This window comes from Gnatocerus cornutus, unplaced genomic scaffold (assembly GCF_029298725.1).
Source record: "Gnatocerus cornutus isolate USDA-ARS CGAHR unplaced genomic scaffold, icGnaCorn1.1 ctg00000071.1, whole genome shotgun sequence".
In the NCBI taxonomy this organism is placed as follows: domain Eukaryota; kingdom Metazoa; phylum Arthropoda; class Insecta; order Coleoptera; family Tenebrionidae; genus Gnatocerus; species Gnatocerus cornutus.
The window spans coordinates 193,543-217,347 of record NW_028275415.1 but is presented as its reverse complement, the minus strand read 5'-3'; the positions used below and the strand labels follow the sequence as shown (position 1 = coordinate 217,347).

The following is a 23,805-nucleotide window of genomic DNA, read 5'->3' as shown; positions in this document are numbered from 1 at the left end:
TGATTTTGTAGATTTCGTGCTCTTCTTGGCGAATTCAAGATAGAAAACAACGAAAATCGGCGAGAAATCGTTGTTTTGCATCGAAATATGCAGTTTTCTCTAAGAATTCTAATAATTTCGTGCAGAATTCTGTTGTTTTCTTGCAATTCAGCCGTTGAATCTTGGTAGAAAGTCATGATTTTGTAGATTTCGTGCTCTCCTTTGCGAATTCATGCCAGAAAACAACGAAAATCGGCGAGAAATCGTCGTTTTACATCGAAATATGCGGTTTTCTGTAAGAATTTTGATGATTTCGTGCAGAATTCTGCTGTTTTCTAGCAATTCAGCCGTTGAATCTTGGTAAAAAGTCATGATTTTGTAGATTTCGTGCTCTTCTTTGCGAATTCAAGCCAGAAAACAACGAAAATCGGCGAGAAATCGTCGTTTTGCATCGAAATATGCGGTTTTCTCTAAGAATTTTGATGATTTCGTGCAGAATTCTGCTGTTTTCTTGCAATTCAGCCGTTGAATCTTGGTAAAAAGTGATGATTTTGTAGACTTCGTGCTCTTCTTTGCGAATTCAAGCCAGAAAACAACGAAAATCGGCGAGAAATCGTCGTTTTGCATCGAAATATGCGGTTTTCTCTAAGAATTTTGACGATTTCGTGCAGAATTCTGCTGTTTTCTTGCAATTCAGCCGTTGAATCTTGGTAAAAAGTCATGATTTTGTAGATTTCCTGCTCTTCTTTGCGAATTCAAGCCAGAAAACACGAAAATCGGCGAGAAATCGTTGTTTTGCATCGAAATATGCTGTTTTCTTGCAATTCAGCCGTTGAATCTTGGTAAAAAGTCATGATTTTGTAGATTTCGTGCTCTTCTTTGCGAATTCAAGCCAGAAAACAACGAAAATCGGCGAGAAATCGTCGTTTTGCATCGAGAAATGCGGTTTTCTGTGAGAATTTTGATGATTTCGTGCAGAATTCTGCGGTTTTCTTGCAATTCAGCCGTTGAATCTTGGTAAAAAGTCATGATTTTGTAGATTTCGTGCTCTTCTTTGCGAATTCAAGCCAGAAAACAACGAAAATCGGCGAGAAATCGTTGTTTTGCATCGAAATATAGGGTTTTCTCTAAGAATTTTGATGATTTCGGGCAGAAATCTGCTGTTTTCTTGCAATTCAGCCGTTGAATCTTGGTAAAAAGTCATGATTTTGTAGATTTCGTGCTCTTCTTTGCGAATTCAAGCCAGAAAACAACGAAAATCGGCGAGAAATCGTCGTTTTGCATCGAAATATGCGGTTTTCTTTAAGAATTTTGACGATTTCGTGCAGAATTCTGCTGTTTTCTTGCAATTCAGCCGTTGAATCTAGGTAAAAAGTCATGATTTTGTAGATTTCGTGCTCTTCTTGGCGAATTCAAGATAGAAAACAACGAAAATCGGCGATAAATCGTTGTTTTGCATCGAAATATGCAGTTTTCTCTAAGAATTTTGATGATTTCGTGCGGAATTCTGCTGTTTTCTTGCAATTCAGCCGTTGAATCTAGGTAAAAAGTCATGATTTTGTAGATTTCGTGCTCTTTGCGAATTCAAGCCAGAAAACACGAAAATCGGCGAGAAATCGTTGTTTTGCATCGAAATATGCTGTTTTCTTGCAATTCAGCCGTTGAATCTTGGTAAAAGTCATAATTTTGTAGATTTCGTGCTCTTCTTTGCGAATTCAAGCCAGAAAACAACGAAAATCGGCGAAAAATCGTCGTTTTGCATCGAGAAATGCGGTTTTCTGTAAGAATTTTGATGATTTCGTGCAGAATTCCGCGGTTTTCTTGCAATTCAGCCGTTGAATCTTGGTAAAAAGTCATGATTTTGTAGATTTCGTGCTCTTCTTTGCGAATTCAAGCCAGAAAACAACGAAAATCGGCGAGAAATCGTCGTTTTGCATCGAAATATGCGATTTTCTGTAAGAATTTTGATGATTTCGTGCAGAATTCTGCTGTTTTCTTGCAATTCAGCCGTTGAATCTTGGTAAAAAGTCATGATTTTGTAGATTCCGTGCTCTTCTTTGCGAATTCAAGATAGAAAACAACGAAAATCAGCGAGAAATCGTCGTTTTCCATCGAAATATGCGGTTTTCTCTAAGAATTTTGATGATTTCGTGCAGAATTCTGCTGTTTTCTTGCAATTCAGCCGTTGAATCTTGGTAAAATGTGATGATTTTGTAGATTTCGTGCTCTTCTTTGCGAATTCAAGCCAGAAAACAACGAAAATCGGCGAGAAATCGTCGTTTTGCATCGAAATATGCGGTTTTCTGTAAGAATTTTGATGATTTCGTGCAGAATTCTGCTGTTTTCTTGCAATTCAGCCGTTGAATCTTGGTAAAAAGTCATGATTTTGTAGATTTCGTACTCTTCTTTGCGAATTCAAGATAGAAAACAACGAAAATCAGCGAGAAATCGTCGATTTGCATCGAAATATGCGGTTTTCTCTAAGAATTTTGATGATTTCGTGCAGAATTCTGCTGTTTTCTTGCAATTCAGCCGTTGAATCTTGGTAAAAAGTGATGATTTTGTAGATTTCGTGCTCTTCTTTGCGAATTCAAGCCAGAAAACAACGAAAATCGGCGAGAAATCGTCGTTTTGCATCGAGAAATGCGGTTTTCTGTGAGAATTTTGATGATTTCGTGCAGAATTCTGCGGTTTTCTTGCAATTCAGCCGTTGAATCTTGGTAAAAAGTCATGATTTTGTAGATTTCGTGCTCTTCTTTGCGAATTCAAGCCAGAAAACAACGAAAATCGGCGAGAAATCGTTGTTTTGCATCGAAATATCCGGTTTTCTGTAAGAATTTTGATGATTTCGTGCAGAATTCTGCTGTTTTCTTGCAATTCAGCCGTTGAATCTTGGTAAAAAGTCATGATTTTGTAGATTTCGTGCTCTTCTTTGCGAATTCAAGCCAGAAAACAACGAAAATCGGCGAGAAATCGTTGTTTTGCATCGAAATATAGGGTTTTCTCTAAGAATTTTGATGATTTCGAGCAGAATTCTGCTGTTTTCTTGCAATTCAGCCGTTGAATCTTGGTAAAAAGTCATGATTTTGTAGATTTCGTGCTCTTCTTTGCGAATTCAAGCCAGAAAACAACGAAAATCGGCGAGAAATCGTCGTTTTGCATCGAAATATGCGGTTTTCTTTAAGAATTTTGACGATTTCGTGCAGAATTCTGCTGTTTTCTTGCAATTCAGCCGTTGAATCTAGGTAAAAAGTCATGATTTTGTAGATTTCGTGCTCTTCTTGGCGAATTCAAGATAGAAAACAACGAAAATCGGCGATAAATCGTTGTTTTGCATCGAAATATGCAGTTTTCTCTAAGAATTTTGATGATTTCGTGCGGACCTCTGCTGTTTTCTTGCAATTCAGCCGTTGAATCTAGGTAAAAAGTCATGATTTTGTAGATTTCGTGCTCTTCTTTGCGAATTCAAGCCAGAAAACACGAAAATCGGCGAGAAATCGTTGTTTTGCATCGAAATATGCAGTTTTCTCTAAGAATTTTGATGATTTCGTGCAGAATTCTGCTGTTTTCTTGCAATTCAGCCGTTGAATCTTGGTAAAAAGTCATGATTTTGTAGATTTCGTGCTCTTCTTTGCGAATTCAAGCCAGAAAACAACGAAAATCGGCGAGAAATCGTCGTTTTGCATCGAAATATGCGGTTTTCTGTAAAAATTTTGATGATTTCGTGCAGAATTCTGCTGTTTTCTTGCAATTCAGCCGTAGAATCTTGGTAAAAAGTGATGATTTTGTAGATTTCGTGCTCTTCTTTGCGAATTCAAGCCAGAAAACAACGAAAATCGGCGAGAAATCGTTGTTTTGCATCGAAATATGCGGTTTTCTGTAAGAATTTTGATGATTTCGTGCAGAATTCTGCTGTTTTCTTGCAATTCAGCCGTTGAATCTTGGTAAAAAGTCATGATTTTGTAGATTTCGTGCTCTTCTTTGCGAATTCAAGCCAGAAAACAACGAAAATCGGCGAGAAATCGTTGTTTTGCATCGAAATATGCGGTTTTCTGTAAGAATTTTGATGATTTCGTGCAGAATTCTGCTGTTTTCTTGCAATTCAGCCGTTGAATCTTGGTAAAAAGTCATGATTTTTTAGATTTCGTGCTCTTCTTTGCGAATTCAAGCCAGAAAACAACGAAAATCGGCGAGAAATCGACGTTTTGCATCGAAAAATGCGGTTTTCTGTAAGAATTTTGATGATTTCGTGCAGAATTCTGCTGTTTTCTTGCGATTCAGCCGTTGAATCTTGGTAAAAAGTCATGATTTTGTAGATTTCGTGCTCTTCTGTGCGAATTCAAGCCAGAAAACAACGAAAATCGGCGAGAAATCGTCGTTTTGCATCGAAATATGCGGTTTTCTGTAAGAATTTTGATGATTTCGTGGAGAATTCTGCTGTTTTCTTGCAATTCAGCCGTTGAATCTTGGTAAAAAGTCATGATTTTGTAGATTTCGTGCTCTTCTTTGCGAATTCAAGCCAGAAAACAACGAAAATCGGCGAGACATCGTCGTTTTGCATCGAAATATGCGGTTTTCTCTAAGAATTTTGACGATTTCGTGCAGAAATCTGCTGTTTTCTTGCAATTCAGCCGTTGAATCTTGGTAAAAAGTCATGATTTTGTAGATTTCGTGCTCTTCTTTGCGAATTCATGCCAGAAAACAACGAAAATCGGCGAGAAATCGTCGTTTTGCATCAAAATATGCGGTTTTCTGTAAGAATTTTGATGATTTCGTGCAGAATTCTGCTGTTTTCTTGCAATTCAGCCGTTGAATCTTGGTAAAAAGTCATGATTTTGTAGATTTCGTGCTCTTCTTTGCGAATTCAAGCCAGAAAACAACAAAAATCGGCGAAAAATCGTCGTTTTGCATCGAAATATGCGGTTTTCTCTAAGAATTTTGATGATTTCGTGCAGAATTCTGCTGTTTTCTTGCAATTCAGCCGTTGAATCTTGGTAAAAAGTGATGATTTTGTAGATTTCGTGCTCTTCTTTGCGAATTCAAGCCAGAAAACAACGAAAATCGGCGAGAAATCGTCGTTTTGCATCGAAATATGCGGTTTTCTCTAAGAATTTTGACGATTTCGTGCAGAAATCTGCTGTTTTCTTGCAATTCAGCCGTTGAATCTTGGTAAAAAGTCATGATTTTGTAGATTTCGTGCTCTTCTTTGCGAATTCAAGCCAGAAAACAACGAAAATCGGCGAGAAATCGTCGTTTTGCATCGAAATATACGGTTTTCTCTAAGAATTTTGATGATTTCGGGCAGAATTCTGCTGTTTTCTTGCAATTCAGCCGTTGAATCTTGGTAAAAAGTGATGATTTTGTAGATTTCGTGCTCTTCTTTGCGAATTCAAGCCAGAAAACAACGAAAATCGGCGAAAAATCGTCATTTTGCATCGAAATATGCGGTTTTCTCTAGGATAAATCTTCTCAAATTTATCGTAGAGCTCCACAATTTTCACAAATTATGACCTTGAAATGCGGTATTCAAAATAAATGAGGAGTTCTTACTACTATGGGAGTGGAAAAAATAAATTATTATTACACCAAAGTAACGACACGAACGTAAAATTAGTTTGTTTGCTTTATAATTATATAATTTGTTTTTGTAACACAACTACTAACTAAAATTGATTTTCTTATTTTGTGATATTAAAAAGGTACAGATTTTCTTATCTTACTTTGTTGTAATTAAGAGAATTGTTTATATTTAGTTATAATTTTCATTGAACATATAAATAATAATAGTTTGGTTTTTTTTCAACTTATTTTCTTACCATATCAAATATTATGTACCAACTAACATAAAGTCGTAAGTCCCGGTTTAATGAAATATTAAAAAATACTCAAGTAGAAATGTATACTTTAATCAAAGATTAAGGGCAAAAAAATGAGATTATTTTCCATTACAATTTACAGATTCTCAAACTACCTAAAAATCAGCGAAATGCACATAAAATAAAACAGGGTACATAACTAACAGAGAGAATGATTTTAACATTCATAGCTATCCTCTACAATTGTTTCTATGTTTGGTTCATCTTGCAGTGTTTTTTTCTCAAAATTTTCTAAATACCTGATGCTAACTTTACGATCATCAGAGAGATGAAGACCAATTAAAATTTTCTTTAAACCCTTTCTTTCATTTCCTTCAAGTTCAAATGCTTCATAGTATTTTTTCCGTAGACACTGTTTTAGGGCCTTCTTTGCAGAATCTTGTTTATGCCGCTTTAGTTCAATTATAATTACTGCACATTTTGAAATAATAATTAAATCAAGCTTGGGTGAGCATCCCTTTTTGATTGCAAATTCTGAAAAGCAATCCAACTTCCCACAACTAGAAATTAACATCCAAAGGTCACAGTGAAAGTGAAAATGAGCTTTTGGTAATTCTCGGTCGGTATACAAATTTTCCACAGATTTTTTAAACGCAACATATTTCATAGGTTCATGCTTCTCTCCACTTCCTAAAGACTTTAATGCATTCACAAATGACTCTTGTTGTTCTACAGTAAACAGGTTAGTTTTAAATTTTACCAAAGCCTCCTGAAGTTTGTCTGTAAATACTTGTTTCAATTCTAGATTCGGAATTTGTAATGTCCAATTCCCATCATTCTTGTCAATAACGTTAAAGTACCCACATTGTGTGAGAAACTGAAGAGCTAAGTCTACCTGCACTAGTTCGATACAATTCAAAATTGATTCACGTAATGATTTCAGATTATAAATATCGTTCAACTCTATAGTTTTTGCTATGATGGAAATTTTCTCATTGTCTCTAACGGCAGGAAACACCTTCTCCCGCATTTTTTCGAATTTAAATAGTTGGCAGATATATTTGGTTCCAACCGATTCAACCCAATAACTTTTTCGTACGAGATTCGGTAAATAATTGGTAATAGACACAGGATTAGAAATAGTTGTATCTTTGTCTCCCACTACAGTGTAATTGTTGTACCAAAGAGTAATTTCATCAAGAGCTTTTTCTCTTTGACTTCCTTCTTTGACACAGTTGTTAACTAAAGCGTTTACTTCTTCTCTGGTAAATCCAAAGAATTTATAATAATCATAATCCTTGTCCAAGAATGTTCTACGTTGCACATTGTTAGCTCCTAATGAAAGCATACCGCCTGATGCAGTGACAGAAAAAATTATTACTCGTTGAACAAATTGTGCTGATATCTCATCTTTACATAAAAGACGCATTAGTTCTCGTATGAAAAACATAATCTGTCGGTCTGATGAGTTTTCACTAAATAACATATTCATAAAAGGTGCGTCGAACTCGTCAATCAATATAATAATTTTCTTATGGGTTTGTTTTGTTTGATAGTGGACCGACAAAACCTCGATCAAATATTTAAAAGCCCTTTTTATGTATGATTGTGCTGTGTTACGATCTATTGCCTTGTTCCAATGATCATCATCATCGGCATATTTCAAATAGCACAAGAAAGGTTCAATATCCAGTCTTCCCATATTGTTACTTGACCAGCTGAATTTTTCACCATCTTCGTGAATTAAACATGTTTTATATTTTCTAAACAGCTTCATTATCATATTTCTAAGACTCTCCAAAAAGTCGCTATATGACGTTACTGATAATTGTGCAAAATCAAGAAAAATTACTGGATGCTGTCCGCAATGCTTGCGAAAAAATCTTTTACTTCCACAACCATGATTCTCTATGCATTCTTCAGTGCATTTGTAAATTCTGAGATCCTGGAAAAGTTTATATTTCTCCAACTTTTGTTGTTCACTGATGACAATTTCAAAAAACTTCTCCAGCATTTTGCAAGCCATAGTCTTGCCAAATCTGGGCGGTGCAGTGAGAAGTATTCTATGTGCATCCTTCATAACGCATTTAATAAACATAGACTTGTCCACAAAAGTCGATGTCCAACGAAGAACTTCAAAAACCAAGTCAGGATCCTGAAAAGACATAACAAATTGTAATTTCCATGAATTCCTATTTGAACATAAAACAAATTGTACATTTGTTCGAAGCAAGTTACTTACGTATTCACTTTCATTTGAGCCTCCGCAAGTGTCCAAAGATGTTACATCATCCATTAAATTTAATCCAAGTAATTCCTATAACAAAAGTGTAATGATTTAAAAAGATTCAAAATAAATTTTTTACAATAAATAAAAAAATGACCAATACTAAAGAGAACAAAATTGTAGCAGAATATTATACACCATTAAAAACAAGACAACCATCTGAACTCCAACAATTTCAATGAAGTAACTCAAATGAGAAATCGTAATTTTGCCATTGAATATCTCAATTCGACTGTAAATAAAAAACTAACAAAGACAGAATTTTGCAAATCTAAAAATATTTCTAGAAATTCCCTAAATATGGGACTAAATTCAGTTGGAATTAAGATTGCATGTAAAACGAGAACAAATGAGAACAAACGGGAACAATCCGGGACAAAAGAGAACAAATCGGAACAATTGGGAACAAAAGAGAGAAAAAATAAAATAAAAAATAAAAAAATATTCGATAATGTAGAACATAAAGCAGGTAGTCGTAAAAATATAAGTTTAGATGAAGAAGCACATAAATTAATTAGTAAATCTTTAGAAACTTTTCAATCATAAATGGACAAACTAGTTTCATACATTCCCAACGATGAGAAAGAAAAATGGAAAAAAGATTTAAAACCTATTATTACTGAAATAGACAGATTAGAAGATGGAGCAAAAATAGTCGGTTTCAAACAAGAAGTAGTAGATAAATATATTGCAAGAGCTAACAGCTAATTTATTTCTTGAACAATTAATTATGACAGACTGTGAACTAGAATCCGCTAATAATAAAATCGATGAATTGGAATATAAATTAGACAACTACAATAATTATGATCCTAAGAAATTAGCAGAATTAAGAAACAAAACAGTAGTAATACCATCAAACATCGATGATGTAAAGAAAAGAACTCTCAAAATATTTGAAAGACATACTAAAAATATGAGAGCAATAAATGAAAAAACTCAAAAATTGTAAATTAAATGGAAAGTACTGTATTCAAGAATTTAAATATATTCAATGAAGAATATCCAAAATTCAGAAAAAAGTCTTATTCAACAAGTTAATAAATTAAAAATTATTATTTTTATTCTTGCGTTTATTATCGTAATTGTTATTATTGTTTTCTTAATTTATTACTTCAACGCTAATAAAAAATAGTTCAACAGTGTCCATGAACGTACCTATGATGATACTAATACATCTGTAGAATTAGGTAAAAGATATCTTTTATCATCTTTCCAACTTAGAGACTTTTTCTATACTTCTTCAGTAAAAATATCATGTTTATGACTCCTAATCACTCTCTGTCTATGGAAGTATTCAGTTTGATTGAATAAGCAATTTTTGTAATCTTCAAAACTTATTTCTTTCTTCAATACTGCTTTCTTGATACCTTTTAATTTTTTTGAAACACACGTTTCAGTTCTGTAACTGTACATTTTTGACCTTAAACCTATGTATTCTAATATCTTAATACCATTCAATTCATCTTTGAATTTCCCTATTACTTTCTTATTTTTATCAGAATATAATGGATGGTCCTTTGGATAATCAGATGTATCAAAATAGTCGGGTTTGTTTTTCATAAATTCATAGAAATCAGCCATTTTAATCTCATATATGAAACTGTCGGTATCTCCATAAAGAAGTTTTATTTTTTCATTAAATTCTTTTTTAATTACATTGTAATGGAAGTTATACATTAATAATTTCGATAAATCTAATACGGCTTGCCCAATGTAAATTGGTTTATTAAACAATACTTTGGTTTTATAATAGGGAGAATGCAAAAAATGTAACCTATATGTTTTTGTACCAAATTTTGTAGAATATTGTTCAAATAACGCAGTGGTGCAAAAATTTTTGAAAAATACATGACGGTTTTGTCAAAATTGGCTAAAGAAATTTAAATATTCAGGCGGGAGCTGAAACACTTTTTCATTGGTTTGACGTCACATCTCAGCTACGCGCTCCGCCTACTGATGGAATTCCGTATGCAGAACATTTGTTTAACACCAGCGTTGCAATTTATGGTTGTTTTTGCAAAAGAATTTATACACAATGGAAACGGGATTTCAAAAAGCCGACACACAAAATTTGAGACACGTAGATGTGCAAATGATATGGGATTTTTTATCAAGAAATCCTAACTTTGCGGTGAAAGTGTCGCGGTAACTACATCTTTCTTTAACTTGATATGTCACTTTACAATGAATGGTTGGATTTTTATTATCCAAGAGAAATACAATTATAATTATTATGTTGATGTTTCTTATTCAACCGGTATACTTTCAAACGTTTATTCACAGTTTTGCTTTGCATCATTCTCGGTCGGCGGGCGCATTTATCGCATTTACCACATTTAACGATAATTTCTACGAATACACAATCAGATTTATTATTTCTTTCTCTCTCTTAACATCTTTGTAGAAAAAATATGGTTTTTACATTTTGATCTATTCTGATTTGATTGAATTTTATTTATGTACCTACGATATAATAACTATCTATTATTTTCTATATTCGGAAATAATTATTATGAAGAATACGCTCTCCGTATTCGCAAGAAAATTTATAATTCAATAATTTATAATGCGGGAAATCTTTACACAAAAGGAGTAAAAAATTAGAAAATTTCAGAATCTGCTAATTTACTGGTTTAATGCTTTTGTATAGTGAGTACTGCAATTAAGCCATGAAATCACTATTTGGTACCTGCTGTAACTTGACAGCGAAGCTTCAAATACTACTGTATTTTTTACCTCTTTTCTTGGGATCTGAAGTGGTAAACAAACTGGACCGCCGCTTTCGGGTGACGAAGACTTTATTACTTAAAGCATAATCCAAGAAACGAACGTGTAATCAATTTCGTTTTTTTAAATTTTAATCCATTCCCGACCTACTACAACAAAGTCGTACTTTATTAACTCTCGAAACCGTAGCGTATCATTTTTCATTAATTTTTCGCATATTGGGATATTTCTCGAAACAGTTACCGATGGAAATTTTATTCCAAGCGTGTGAATTTGGTACGGGGAGAAGTTACAAAAAAAACATATCTACAAATAAATCCTAACTTATTCTGTTCTGACGATATAAATAAAATATTCTTTATAATTTAATTCTTAATTCTAAATCGACATCACTGCATTCCTGTTCACACAACTAAAACAACGACCATCACACAGCGATAGTCGCGATAAACAAATATGAACTGGACGAAAACAATAAATTAACAAGGGATTAAGAAGTCCTGATGGTCGTTTTATTGTAGTTTAACAAAAAAACAAAAGGGAACCGTTCATCATAAATAGGTACCCCAAAACGCAAGTACCATTTACGACTCGGCCAACTTATAATCGTTCTAAAGCAGTAAATGGATATTAGACGAGACTAAAAGTGCAAGTGTGTATGACTTAATAAGGTACTTATTACACAAAAAGAGTACATCATCTGAGTTAGTTTTGTTATTTATGAGTATTTATAAGTACCGACATCCACTCCACACCCTTTGTCACCAGAAAAAAAAACGACCATCAGACAGGGATAGTCGGGTGGCACATTTTACCGATGTTACATTTTACCGATGTTTTTCATCAATAACAAAATCTGCTATTCGGTAAATTGGTACTATTGTGTAGTGAGTTTTAAAGTAATGCCGACAACTGTTCAAGCGGAGATAAGAAGGAGGTATATGAGAATTGGATAAATAAGAGTGACTTTGCTGTTCGCAATTTTGCATACGCTACGCTTCGCCTTGCTACTACAATTTAATTGCTCGACAAAAAGTAGCACTTTTCTGCCGTCTAAAAAAATCTATTTTTTCAAACGTCAAAAATTTGACAGTTTTCACGACCGAACTATTCTATTCTATACTATTCTCGCTCCTTTTGCCCTTTTGCCGACGAGTTTCCAAACTAACAAAGTGGCGGGTTTTCGTCCTCTTCGGCCGTTTGATTTTCGCAAAATCAATTTTTAAATATCGCGGTACGTCGGTCGTCGCGGGGACAAAACCATAACCATAATGTGGAGAGAGTCATAAAGATCTATCACCGTTCCAAAAAAGGGTCTGATTTTTTGTATACATAACAAGTACGGTAGCTGCTTTTTTTCTCGGCACTTATTTCAATCGGTCCGAGCAACGAAGAAAACATCGGCGGAGATTGATTTATTAATCGAGTTCGGCTTATTTTTAATACAGAATCTTTTTGACCGTCAAGGCATGTATGTGTATCTTACACTTGAACATCTGAAGGCATGTTTCGAAACTCCTCTTTACAAGCGCGAATTAATTGTTCATTTGATGAACAAACATTTGTCGACACTCTGTATAAAAAATTTGCATAGATAGCAAGTATCTAACTAGGTCTTTTTTGAAATTTCGACTATCAAAAAATAGATTGCCGTGATTTTATCGAAAGTCAAGGCAGATCTCCACGGTCCACACCCATCCTCACCTGAAAAAAACGACCATCAGACAAGCGACTGGTGAATTTTACCGAATTTGCTAATTTACCGGTTTAATGCTTTTGTGAAGTGAGTACTCTAATTAAGCCATAAAATCACTATTTGGTACCTGCTGTAACTGTAACTTGACAGCGGAGCTTCAAGTGTTGCCCGAGTATTATGACCAGTATTTTTTACCTCTTTTCTTGGGATTTGAAGTGGTATAAACAAACTTGACCGCCCTTTCTCGGTGACGAAGACTTTTTTACTTAAAGCATAATCAAAGAACCGAACCTGTAGTGAATTTCGTTTTTCTAAATTTTAATCCATTCCCGACCCACTACAACAAAGTCGTACTTTATTATCTCTGGAAACCGTAGCGTATCGAGACAAATACGATTTTTCATTCATTTTTCGCATATTGGGATATTTCTCGAAACAGTTACCGATGGAAATTTTATTGCAAGCGTGTGATTTTGGTACGAAGAGAAGTTACAAAAAAAAAATCTTCAAATGAATCCTAACTTATTCTGTTCTGATGATATAAAAAAACTATTCTTCATTGTATAATAATGAATGAACGGATAAACAACTCGAAGAAAACAAAAAATTTTCAAGGAGCCTGTTCGGCGCTTATTTTTAATATGTAGTACACAATTTGATATGTTTTCAATGTCAAGTAGCAAGCTATTTTTTTCAAAGTGTCAATTCCGACTAAATATCAACAAACAGATTTGCACAATCTTATCGAAAGTCAAAGCAGACGTAAAAAGGATACTATATACTTCAGTTAACAAAATTTCAACAGATAAATTAAATTGATGCGACGAGTTCAAATTTTGGTGAACATTTACGATTCGGTCAAATTTTTAATCGTTGTAAGACAGCAGATATTAGAGGGATTAAACAAATTAAGCGAATTTTACCGATGTCTTTAACAATGAGAAAATTTTAGAATCTGCTATTTGGTGGTTTTGTTCTATTGGGTAGTGACTACCCCAATTAAGCCATAAAATCATTATTTGGTACCGACAACTAGAAGTTCATAGCCGAGCTTCGAATGTTGTTCGATTCTTTCGCGGGGTCTGTAGTAATTTGAGAGGAACTGATGGAATTAATGATGTACGATCGAATAAAATAATGTTCATTACGATTGAACTGATAAACAAATATGAACTCCAAGAAAACAATAAAATAACAAGAGATAAAGAATGCTAAACCTATATAAAAAATGCGATCGGACGTCCTGATAGTCGTTTTATTGTAGTTTAAAAAAAACAGAATCGTTGAACATAAATACCCCAAAACTAAGTACTATTTACGACTCGGCCGATTTTTAATCGTTCTAAAGCAGTAGATATTAGGGAGACTAAAAATGCAAGTATGTATGGCTTAATTGGGGTACTCATTACACAAAAAGAGTAAACCATCACACTACATGATTCTTAATAAGTTTTGTTATTTACGACAAGTATCGAGATCACTCCACACCCTTTCTCACCAGAAAAAACTGACCATCTTGATGGTCGTTTTATTGTAGTTCAACAAAAAAAAACAGAACCCTTGGACAAACCCCAAACCGTACATCTACAATTACACGATGTTTATACAAAATGTTTAAATGCATAAAATATAGTTTACGGTAGCGGCTTCTTTTCTTTGAAAGAATCTCCACTTATTAAAATCAGTCCGAGCTCTGAAAAAAACATAATTTGACATTAATTAATTACGAAACCGTACTCTCAATTTACAAGAAAATACGATTTTTCATGCATGTTTCGGATACAATTATTTGCTTTGGATGTGCTAAATGAGTTCTTTAGGTCCTTATTTCGGTAAAAAAAAAGAATATTTTGGAAGGTACAGGCGATTTCTGAGTTGGTGACCTCTAAACCATAAAATGGAGCTGCTGTAAATCAGTAATAATCACATCCTATTTACCCTTTTCTTTTGTGAATGTGGTACGGGTACGACTTTCGACTAATCTTCGTTCATAACTTTCATCTTCGTTCATAACTTATGATAACGGGCGTTGGAAAAGGAAAACAATAAACCACCAAACGGTATCGATAATAGAACAAAACTTATCCAAAAAAGGTTGTCAAGAATAACAGAATTCGCCTTCTGCCTACATTTTCATTTAAACATAGAAGTAAAATAATACAAAATAAATAGAATATTGAAGTAGCAATGATGTTATCGGGGATAATTGAAGTTACAAAATTTGTTCAATTTTTTGCTGTCGGTTTTGCGTTTGAGAAGCTGTAGGACCTGTCATGGGTTCCAACCATTTTATGACTTAGCGGACACTAACTTAGAAATCGCCTTAATTACTGTGGAATTCTATGAATTGAACTGTCGTCATAAACAAAAATTATCAACAGCGTAGTATTGTTAAATTTTTAATAGCGAAGTCCGTTGGTTATTTTTTTTAAACCTTTCAGTCTGTTTTTTTTCTAAAATTTTCAGAAAATTCTTCATTTTGCCATGCGTAGTTATTTGTATCATAGTTTCAAAAATCAAAAAACACAAAATATGAAGTTATTTTAAAACTTTCTTTGCTAAATGTTAAATGACAAAATACAATTAAAATTTTACAAAATGGCCCTCGGAATTCTGTAAAACTCGCCTTTTTTGTTTCTTAATCTAACAAATAAACAATTTCAAATTAATATGCAACGCCACGGAAAAGCGAGGTCCACGAAAAAAGCGAGTCTACAGAATTCCGAGGGCCACCTAGTTACGAGTTATAATTATTGAACTATGTGCTGAAAGAGGTGTGGGTTACTCAAATATTGGTTTAAATTAAGGAATAAATTTTATTCTTTTGGCATTTGTTGCATAATTAAAAATAAAAAAGTTCTTTGTTAGTTTTTGGTTTTTACGATTTTAGAAACACATTCTGATAAGTTTTAATTTAAGCAAAAACTATTTATTCCGTGATTTATGCGTAAAATTAAAAATAAAGTTTTTTTTTCTTTTGCAAATTCAATCCGGGGACATACTAGATAGACTACTCTATAGAATAAAAGTCGCAACTAAATTGGTAAATTTCTTCGAATAGTTTTTTCGTTAGACCAAAGGATTTTTTTATTAAAACCCCCAACACTTCAAGTCTTTGAGAAAAGGTACAATTGGCAGTTGTTTCGGATATAACAAAAGTCTTCAGATTAAGCAAAAAATTCATTGTTTTTAAGTTTGTATAAAGCACTTTAATAAATAAAGTCAGTGTATGTAGCATGTGGACTAGAGATAAAGTCAATCAAAAAATGTAATACCTGCATGTATCATGGGTAATAACATAATTAATTTCAATAAATTTAAAATATTACACTTTATAGAAACATCAGACATCGAACATCTCGCGGCCGAAAAGCATTTTTTTTCTTCTTATTGTCTTAAGGAACCGTTATAAATATTTTTTCGGGTGCATTAATACTAGCACTTTTACATTCTGGCACAAAACACCTCTGTTTTGACCCCAGTTTCAATTATAAAGACGGCAATCGAATTAGAGTAATACAAACGCACGGCTCTGCTAAGAGCGAAGCTGAGATGTGACGTCACAAAGCTAGCCTCGCTGATAGGTATGTTTTCCAATCTCGCTCGAATCGGACTTTTAAAAACGCTTAAAAAATTATAAACAATTTTTTTGCAATTTTTCTATTAGCAACATCATATTATACGACATGAAAACTATCGATTTTCATCAAAATTCAAAAATGTGCATTCTCCCCATTGTGAACTGCTGCCAGGTGTTTGCTAAATATATACTTCTTTTCAATTCATAGCGAGGCCCCCATTTTAATGTCAACTAGTATACATGAGTGACCAGTATATTATTATGTTAGTAAAATGCATGAAAGTTGGTACTAATTGGGATGTTTTGAAGAAGAGGGGGATATCATGTCATACGTCAATTTGTCAAAATAGATTTGTTTGCTCTAACCTACAAGCTTAAATTTTTAAACTTTTCTGGCTCTTAAAAAGTGCACTGTAAGTTGAAAGTCCGTATTAAAACACTAAAAAGTAAGATACCGGTCATTTCTTTAACTGGACCGATGCGTAAGCTGCAATTGAAGACTTCGCAATGATAGGTTACGTCCAGTACAAAAAGGTACCCCAAACTTATACAAAGGCAATTTGGGGCAAGATTATATCAAAATATATCAAAATTCTTCAATCCTTTAATTGAGTAAGCATTCCTGTTTCAAAAAACTCAGCGAGATTTTATTACTTCACTGTTAATAATCAACAAAGAAACCACTTATTTAACAACCATCTCAATTTGTAAGACAATAACTTCATACGGAAGAATTCAACAGTTTTTGATATTATTCCAACGCGAAATGTAAATGTCTCATGAGTGTTTACAATTATGACGTTCCTGTCAAAATGCTGTCATACATGTCGCCAACTTTTGGTGTTTAAAAATGTCCCCAAAAAGTACATTCCTCGACACAGTTTTTGGGTACAGTCCCAAATTTCGGGCCAGGTTCGACCTTTGGACCTTGCTAAGAACTGAAATCTAGTATAGTTCTGTGTTTAAAATTAGATTTGTTTATCGCTTTTTGTAATTTTTCTTCATCACAATATAATTTAATATTTTGTTGGTTTCTAACAGATTGCATAGACTTACCATATGGTGCATTAACCATTAGTTTCCAGAAATCTTTTTCAAAATCATTTTTCGCCTTCTGTCTTTGTTCAGTATTAAATTTTACATATGGTGCTATGAAATTTGACTGAGTAAATTTTATACCTCTGTGAACCTTTGTTATTCTAATACCTAAACTTTTGTAAAGTTTTAATGTTTTGTAATGAATTATATAATTTTTCTTATCATAGAAATGACAAAGTAGTTTTTCTACTTTTCCGCCCGGGGAATTCTATTTTCCGGAGCCAAAGGCAAGTCATTGAATTTGTTATGAATAGCCAAGTCTACAGGGAATGCTAAATCAACTTCTAAAACATAACCGGTATCACTATCTGATAACAGTATACCATCAACATTTTTAATTTCATCACAAGTCAACCATTTAAAGTTTTTTTCTGGTAATCTCTGAGATAAAGCCCATCTATATAGATTATTAGCATCTATATAGATAATCTGAGTATTTTCATCTGCCTGCGAATACCTGTTACTACACTGTGAAATACCTCCTCTAATTCCGTTTTCAAAAAACAAATACATTTCATAATCAGTTAATAATTCCAACTTCACTGAAGTATATTTGAGCATACAGTCCCAAGCTAACCCCGGAGTTGTATAATACCAAACAGGATCCAGTCCATAACTCTTTTCTAAACATAAATCTCTAAAATTTTCAAATACATCAGTTAATAGCAAAACATCTAGTTTTAAGTATAAATCATGCCATTCACCCAAGTTTTCAATTTTAAAATATTTCCATACTTTCACTGCATGTTTGAATTCTTCTTGAGAAATTCCATCTTTTGTGAGCGAAGAATAAAATTTATCTATTGATGGAAGTTTTGTTTCAGAAAATTCCTTTTCAATCCATGTACAAATTGTCTAGGCTACTTGCTAAAAATCTAAATGAATCGATAAATCTCAGTTCGATATATCCATTATCATCCATTCTTAAAATTTTACTGAAAGAAATATATTTCTCTTCGTTATTAGGTATTAATTTCAATTGACTTTTATCTTCTCCTAGATTTTTTATAAACAAATGACAATCGTAAGCGCTTAAATTATGAAACAAAATTGGAATAAACAATGGTTGTCTATATTTCAAATTGCATTTTCTACAAGCAGCTCCTCTATATTTTCCAGTGTAGTGATCATGATCTCTTACTTTTGGGTTTTCTATAGAAAAAAGATAACAAATTTTTGTTTTTTTATATTCTTCTAGTTCGATATCTTTTATGGGTTTATTTTCTTTTAATAACTTGTATATTGTTCTGGCATATTCAGTTATTCTTTTTATAAAACATTTATCACTTTCCTCTCCTCTGTAAATTTCCAATGGGTTACCAATATTATTATAAGCACTCTTAATGTATAATCCATAACCACAGGGAATATGAAATTGTGTTTTATGAGTATATGATGATTCAGGATTTGGTTCGCATGGATGAATAGGTTTCAGAATAGATTCAAAATCAGAATAAATTACATACGGATGTCTTAACATTCTTTGAATATTTTTAAATTTTAATATATTATCTTCAGGCATGTTCGGAACACATGGTTCATTACTAAAGCACACATTTTGATGTTTCTTTAAAGCATCTTCAGTTCTAGCGGAGTAGTTTAAACATCTTCTACAGAAATGTTTTTTGTTTCTATTTACTTCCAACTGATCATTCAACAATCGACTCAAATTCTTGATCCAACAATAATGATTTTTGTCTTTATTTCCAAAGTATAGTAAGTCGATATTCATTTCATATATTTGCTTATTATTATGATACAAAGGATAAAATATTTGTTCTTCGTAACTAAACACGGTAACATTAATTTTATTATGTGATTCAAATTTAGGTATGTCCTGGATTTTGACAGGAAAATGTATTCCTTCAAAATTTAATTCATTTATATATTCCGGCTTATTATAATGATTCAGTCTATCTACGTGTTCTTTTGCTTGATGTAAACATGATATTACGCTGTACATAAAGCATTTATTATCGTTGTTTTTAACATTAACGCAAGCTTTTTTATCTTTAATCCACTTGGGTAATTCTACATATGAATTTCCGCTTAACGGTGTATATTTGTTTATATTAATGCGCAAATAATTTATATTTTTCAAAGTCCATCCAGATCCCTTATCTTGCAATTCATCACATCTTGATATAAATAAATCCTTTTGTTCATCCCAATATTCCTCCAGATCATCTTGTTCTCTTAGTATAACATTTGGTAACTGAAATTTATGTATCATTATAAAGTCTTCATTTTCCAGTTTCATAAACTCGCATTCCATCTCTAAATTGATTTTAATATTTTTATGGAGATTTAAAGCATTTATAACTACTTTAATAGCCTTTTCTTTTATCATATCCATATATGTTTCTATATCTATACCTTCTTCTAGATTATTATGCTGATAGGTTAATAATCTTCCTTTAAAAGCAACCTGAACTAAAATAAAATCTGGCTCTGGATTATGTCTTGCTTTATGCAACTGCATTCGACTTTCCTTAATATATTTTCCACATTCATCACACTTGATCTTTTTTACTCTTTCTTTTTTCGGTTTAGAAAATATGCCATCATTAAACGGAAATATTTCCAAGCTCTTTTTGTTTTCTCTTGTTATTTTTAATTGCTCTTCAGCATGAATAATCTCGTTTACCAATTCTGCCTTATTGTATCTTTTAATGTATCTTATACCTAAAGATTTTGCCATATTACGTAATTCAAGCAAACGACGACTATTCAAATCATGTTTTAATTTATGCAAATGTATTCGAGTTTCCTCGATATATGTTCCACATATATCACATTTGATCTTCTTTACTCTATTTTTTTTTGGTTTAGCAAATATATCGTCATCAAACTGAAATGTTTTTAGGTTCTTTTTGTTTTCTTTCTCTTTATGTAGCTGCATTCGGGTGCTTTTGATATATTTTCCACACATGTCACACTCGATTTTCTTAACTCTCTTTTCCTTTGGTTTAGCAAATAAATCATCATCAAATGAAAATATTTCTGAATTCGCTTCGCTCATTATTTTGTTTTCGTTTTTTATTTTCTCATGTAATTGCTCTTCAGCTTTAATAATAGCTTTAATCAAGTCTGCTTTATTATATTTTCTAATATATTTGATGTCTAATGATTTTGCAATATTAAACAGATCAGATAAACGTAGATTACTCAAGTTCCTTCGTTCCATTTATTATAGAAAAAAATCTAACAAACAATTTTTAGCAAATAAATAAATTCAATCCATTTTTATGCAAATCTGTTTTTATATGCCTTTTAAAATTAGTTCTAGTGTTATATCTACCACAAACACATAACAAACGAGTAGAATTAACTGCTTTTTTACATTGTTTACATGTTTTTTCATATTTATTTCTATAGTTATAAAAATCACCTGGACATTTTGGTTCTAAACAAACCGAGCAACGACTAGTCATTTATTAGAAAATTTATTCATCAAAGACTTCAAGATTAGGAAAGTGTATTTTAAGAAAACCTAATTTTGCCAAGTTTAATATATTGTTTTCATACATTTTAAATTGATTATGCATATTTTTAAATACTAATCGTTCAAAGTCATTATTTGGTTTGCTTCTCATATCGTTAAACATTTTTTGAAACAGTTGCCATGCTTCTTGGTCATTGTTATGTTAGCGATTCATTTAATTTATTACATTTTTTTTCACAAGAAATTATCCATAAACAGTGAGTGCTAAAACACACTGTCCCTGTTTAGGTAAAATTGTGAGAAGCCTCGAGATTAATGTTTATTATGTTAATGTTAATGTTTATTTAATTAATTGTCGAAAAAAATAATACTTGTAATCAAAGCGATCTAGTGCAATATACGAGGCCTACGTATTATAAAAGTCTACATAAAATGAATGAAAAGCTAGATATCAACCTAGGTTCAAGGGAAAAGACAGCAATTATTTTAGAACATAATAATATAAATAAAGCTATTAGAAATAATTATATGAAGAAGACAAACAAAATATAGAAAAAATCAGGATTATTTTCTTTAATTTTATAATCCAAGAAAGAAGAAGCAAAAAAAGTGTCCATCAGAAGTATTTCCCCCAAATAAGAAAGCATGACAAATATAAAAATTTGAATTGGAGCATTTGAAAAACCATAATTTAAAACTGAGAGATTTATTATTATACATGGGATTGGTATATGAAGCGTAGTAATTATTTTGAAACAGCTATAACACAGGAAGACAAATATAATCACTCAGTAATCAGTGTTGCCAACCGTGGGAATTTTTTTGGCTTATTTAGCTGAATTTCATACAAAATATATTCGTTTAAAGATGATTTTCAATAAAAAATTCCCACGGTTGGCAACACTGTCAGTAATTTAAAATAAATTAAATGATTGACATTAATAATACTATTATTTGTTGTAATATTGGGTTACACGAGAGAGATAAAGGACGAGATTTTAAGAATTTTTCAAAAGATAACGAAATTACATATGAAGAAATAGAGTAGATGGAATGAATGAATATATGTATACAAAATGATTAAAAATATTAATGAATTAATAATGATGTTGAATAACAATAAGGCAAAAAAAGTTATGAAATATTATTTTAATTAAAAGAGTTGGTAGATAAATAGGAAAATTACGGTAACGAATATAATCTTTTAAAGCAATATAAAATTAATCCTAATCCATTAAACCAGTTTGAGTTTATAAATACAAATAACTAGTCCTATAAAATTAATTTGAGTACGTGGTTTACCGATCTATGGTTTCCGTTATTCAAAAGAAAAATATAATAATAACAAATGATCTTTTATGCTTTATACAATATGGAATTTCAGTGGAGGATAGCTATCTCCCACTGAATTTACACGATATTAAGAAAGATTTAAAGAAAATTTTAGGAAATTATAAAATACAATACCAAATAATAAATTATGATAATATTAAAAATGAATTATCATATTATAAAAAAAATAATAACAAAAGATATTATATAGGTTTCACCAAATAATTTAAAAAAAACAATAAGGATTTTATTGGGTGTTCGTAATTTTAAATCCCTAATTATATAAAAATTATTAAATACAAATACAAAAACAGCTCAAGAAATTAGAGAATACTATAATATTACTTTGGAAGAAATATTTTATTCATATTTGGGGGAATACACTAAAGACTTTTATTTGAATATAGAAAAATCACTCCATAAAGCAAATTGAAACGATAATCTGAAATTAAGAGAGATTGTCATGTTTTTTAGTCCGCATAAATCTAAGTGTGGGAAAGACATGTTTTCATGATAATTTAATCGATGATGACAACGTAAACAGATAACTCATCTTTTGATAACAAAAATTTTTGGACTGCAGATGTAAGGATCATTTTTAATGTATTTTGACACGCTGAATTCAAATCTGTGCTCAGTTTTTCTCCATCAAGTCTAGATTTTGAAATAGCATATGATTGTTGACCCCTCGTGATTGGTCGCGGGTCTCTGTCAAACTGAAAATATATTCAGAAATGGCAAGTAGAAAGTGTATGTTGTGAGTATGTTTTGCGTCGCTGTGATAATTATAACCTAAACCTACCTACCCAGTGACATTTCTATCCAAACATTCCCTAATGTAAATTCTGAAAATTCTTGGATGTAAGTTGCTGTAGGTACGTTCTTTTTGGGAAAATCTTGTGAGAAATTACTGGATGACAAGTGCGAAGTCAAATAATAAACGTTTTTATAAACTGAATATAGGTAGGTATGCCCCTTTAATTATTCTATTAATTGCTATCATGTTTTGGGCGTGAAAACAACGTTTCTTCTTTTACGACATTGGAAAACGATACACTATACCACGTGGCTGTTCAGATGTTTCATTTATTTTAATTTTCGACACAACCGTTAAAAATTACCGAAAAGCAGACGACTTATATTTAACTTATAAACTTATAATACTATTAATAAATAACAAGACATTTTATTACTTACCAGCAGCTTTAACAATGAACACCAAACCAACCCTGAAACGACTGAAACTGTCAATCATCTGTCAACGCAGAACGCAGCGGAACGGACAAAACTGAATTATCGACCGAAAGAGCGTCGCGCGCCATCCTGGTCTAGATGGCGCTAAGCATATTATCGTTTTAAGGTCACTAGATCAAAGTGTCTGTTTTTATAAGGGACCGCCAAGATACATATAAGACTGGTACGTCAACTCCCTACTGTAAAAATGTGTCGTATTTTTGGGTCCAGATAAAACCTCACATAGATGGCGACACTCTAGCGAAGGACTGTCAGGTAATTGTCAATTTGGGATTTTGAGGTTAAGATAATGTTGAACTAATCTTCATACGAAACAATAATAGTTTTCTAGCATTACGAGATGTTTAAATTTACAAGAGTTTTTGAATTGAACATGAGTATTCATTTAATGGTAAGTTTTTCATGACCGTTTCTTAAAATTTAAAGAATAGAGTTCTTACCTTCTGATTTTTTTTTTTGTTTTTTTTTGTTTTACGAGAGAAAAGGGGAAACCTTCAAAAGGGTCATCTGCGAAGATCTCGAGTGCAAGATGGACTGTGAGATTTTTACCCACTAAAACCCCTCTCCGTCTCAACGTCCACGGCGGAC

The 23,805-nt window shown here is 32.2% G+C and overlaps 2 protein-coding genes across 2 annotated transcripts; both read right to left on the bottom strand.

Moving 5' to 3' along the window:
- Positions 1-5,869: 5,869 nt before the first annotated feature.
- Positions 5,870-23,592, bottom strand: LOC148165962 (uncharacterized). The gene is made up of 6 exons (XM_088049564.1): positions 23,555-23,592; positions 23,359-23,465; positions 23,248-23,301; positions 23,161-23,207; positions 8,038-8,112; positions 5,870-7,950 (listed from the first exon to the last, which is right to left on the bottom strand). The coding sequence occupies exons 1-6, from the start codon at positions 23,590-23,592 to the stop codon at positions 6,013-6,015; spliced, it is 2,259 nt and encodes a 752-aa protein (XP_087905690.1). The 3' UTR covers positions 5,870-6,012.
- LOC148165963 (uncharacterized) lies at positions 17,597-20,436 on the bottom strand. The gene has a single exon (XM_088049561.1). It carries the CDS (start codon positions 20,371-20,373, stop codon positions 18,022-18,024), a length of 2,352 nt encoding a protein of 783 aa, XP_087905687.1. The 5' UTR covers positions 20,374-20,436; the 3' UTR covers positions 17,597-18,021.
- Positions 23,593-23,805: the final 213 nt, after the last annotated feature.

What these genes read in the sequence shown, in the direction of transcription:
- LOC148165962 (XM_088049564.1), bottom strand. Translation starts at nt 23,592, where the DNA reads ATGTTCAATTCAAAAACTCTTGTAAATTTAAACATCTC. An exon ending in GTCTTATATGTATCTTGGCG is followed by an intron (nt 23,302 to 23,358) that starts GTCCCTTATAAA and finishes TAATATGCTTAG; the next exon opens with CGCCATCTAGACCAGGATGG. An exon ending in GCTCAAATGAAAGTGAATAC is followed by an intron (nt 7,951 to 8,037) that starts GTAAGTAACTTG and finishes ATGTCTTTTCAG; the next exon opens with GATCCTGACTTGGTTTTTGA.
- LOC148165963 (XM_088049561.1), bottom strand. Translation starts at nt 20,373, where the DNA reads ATGGAACGAAGGAACTTGAGTAATCTACGTTTATCTGATCTGTTTAAT.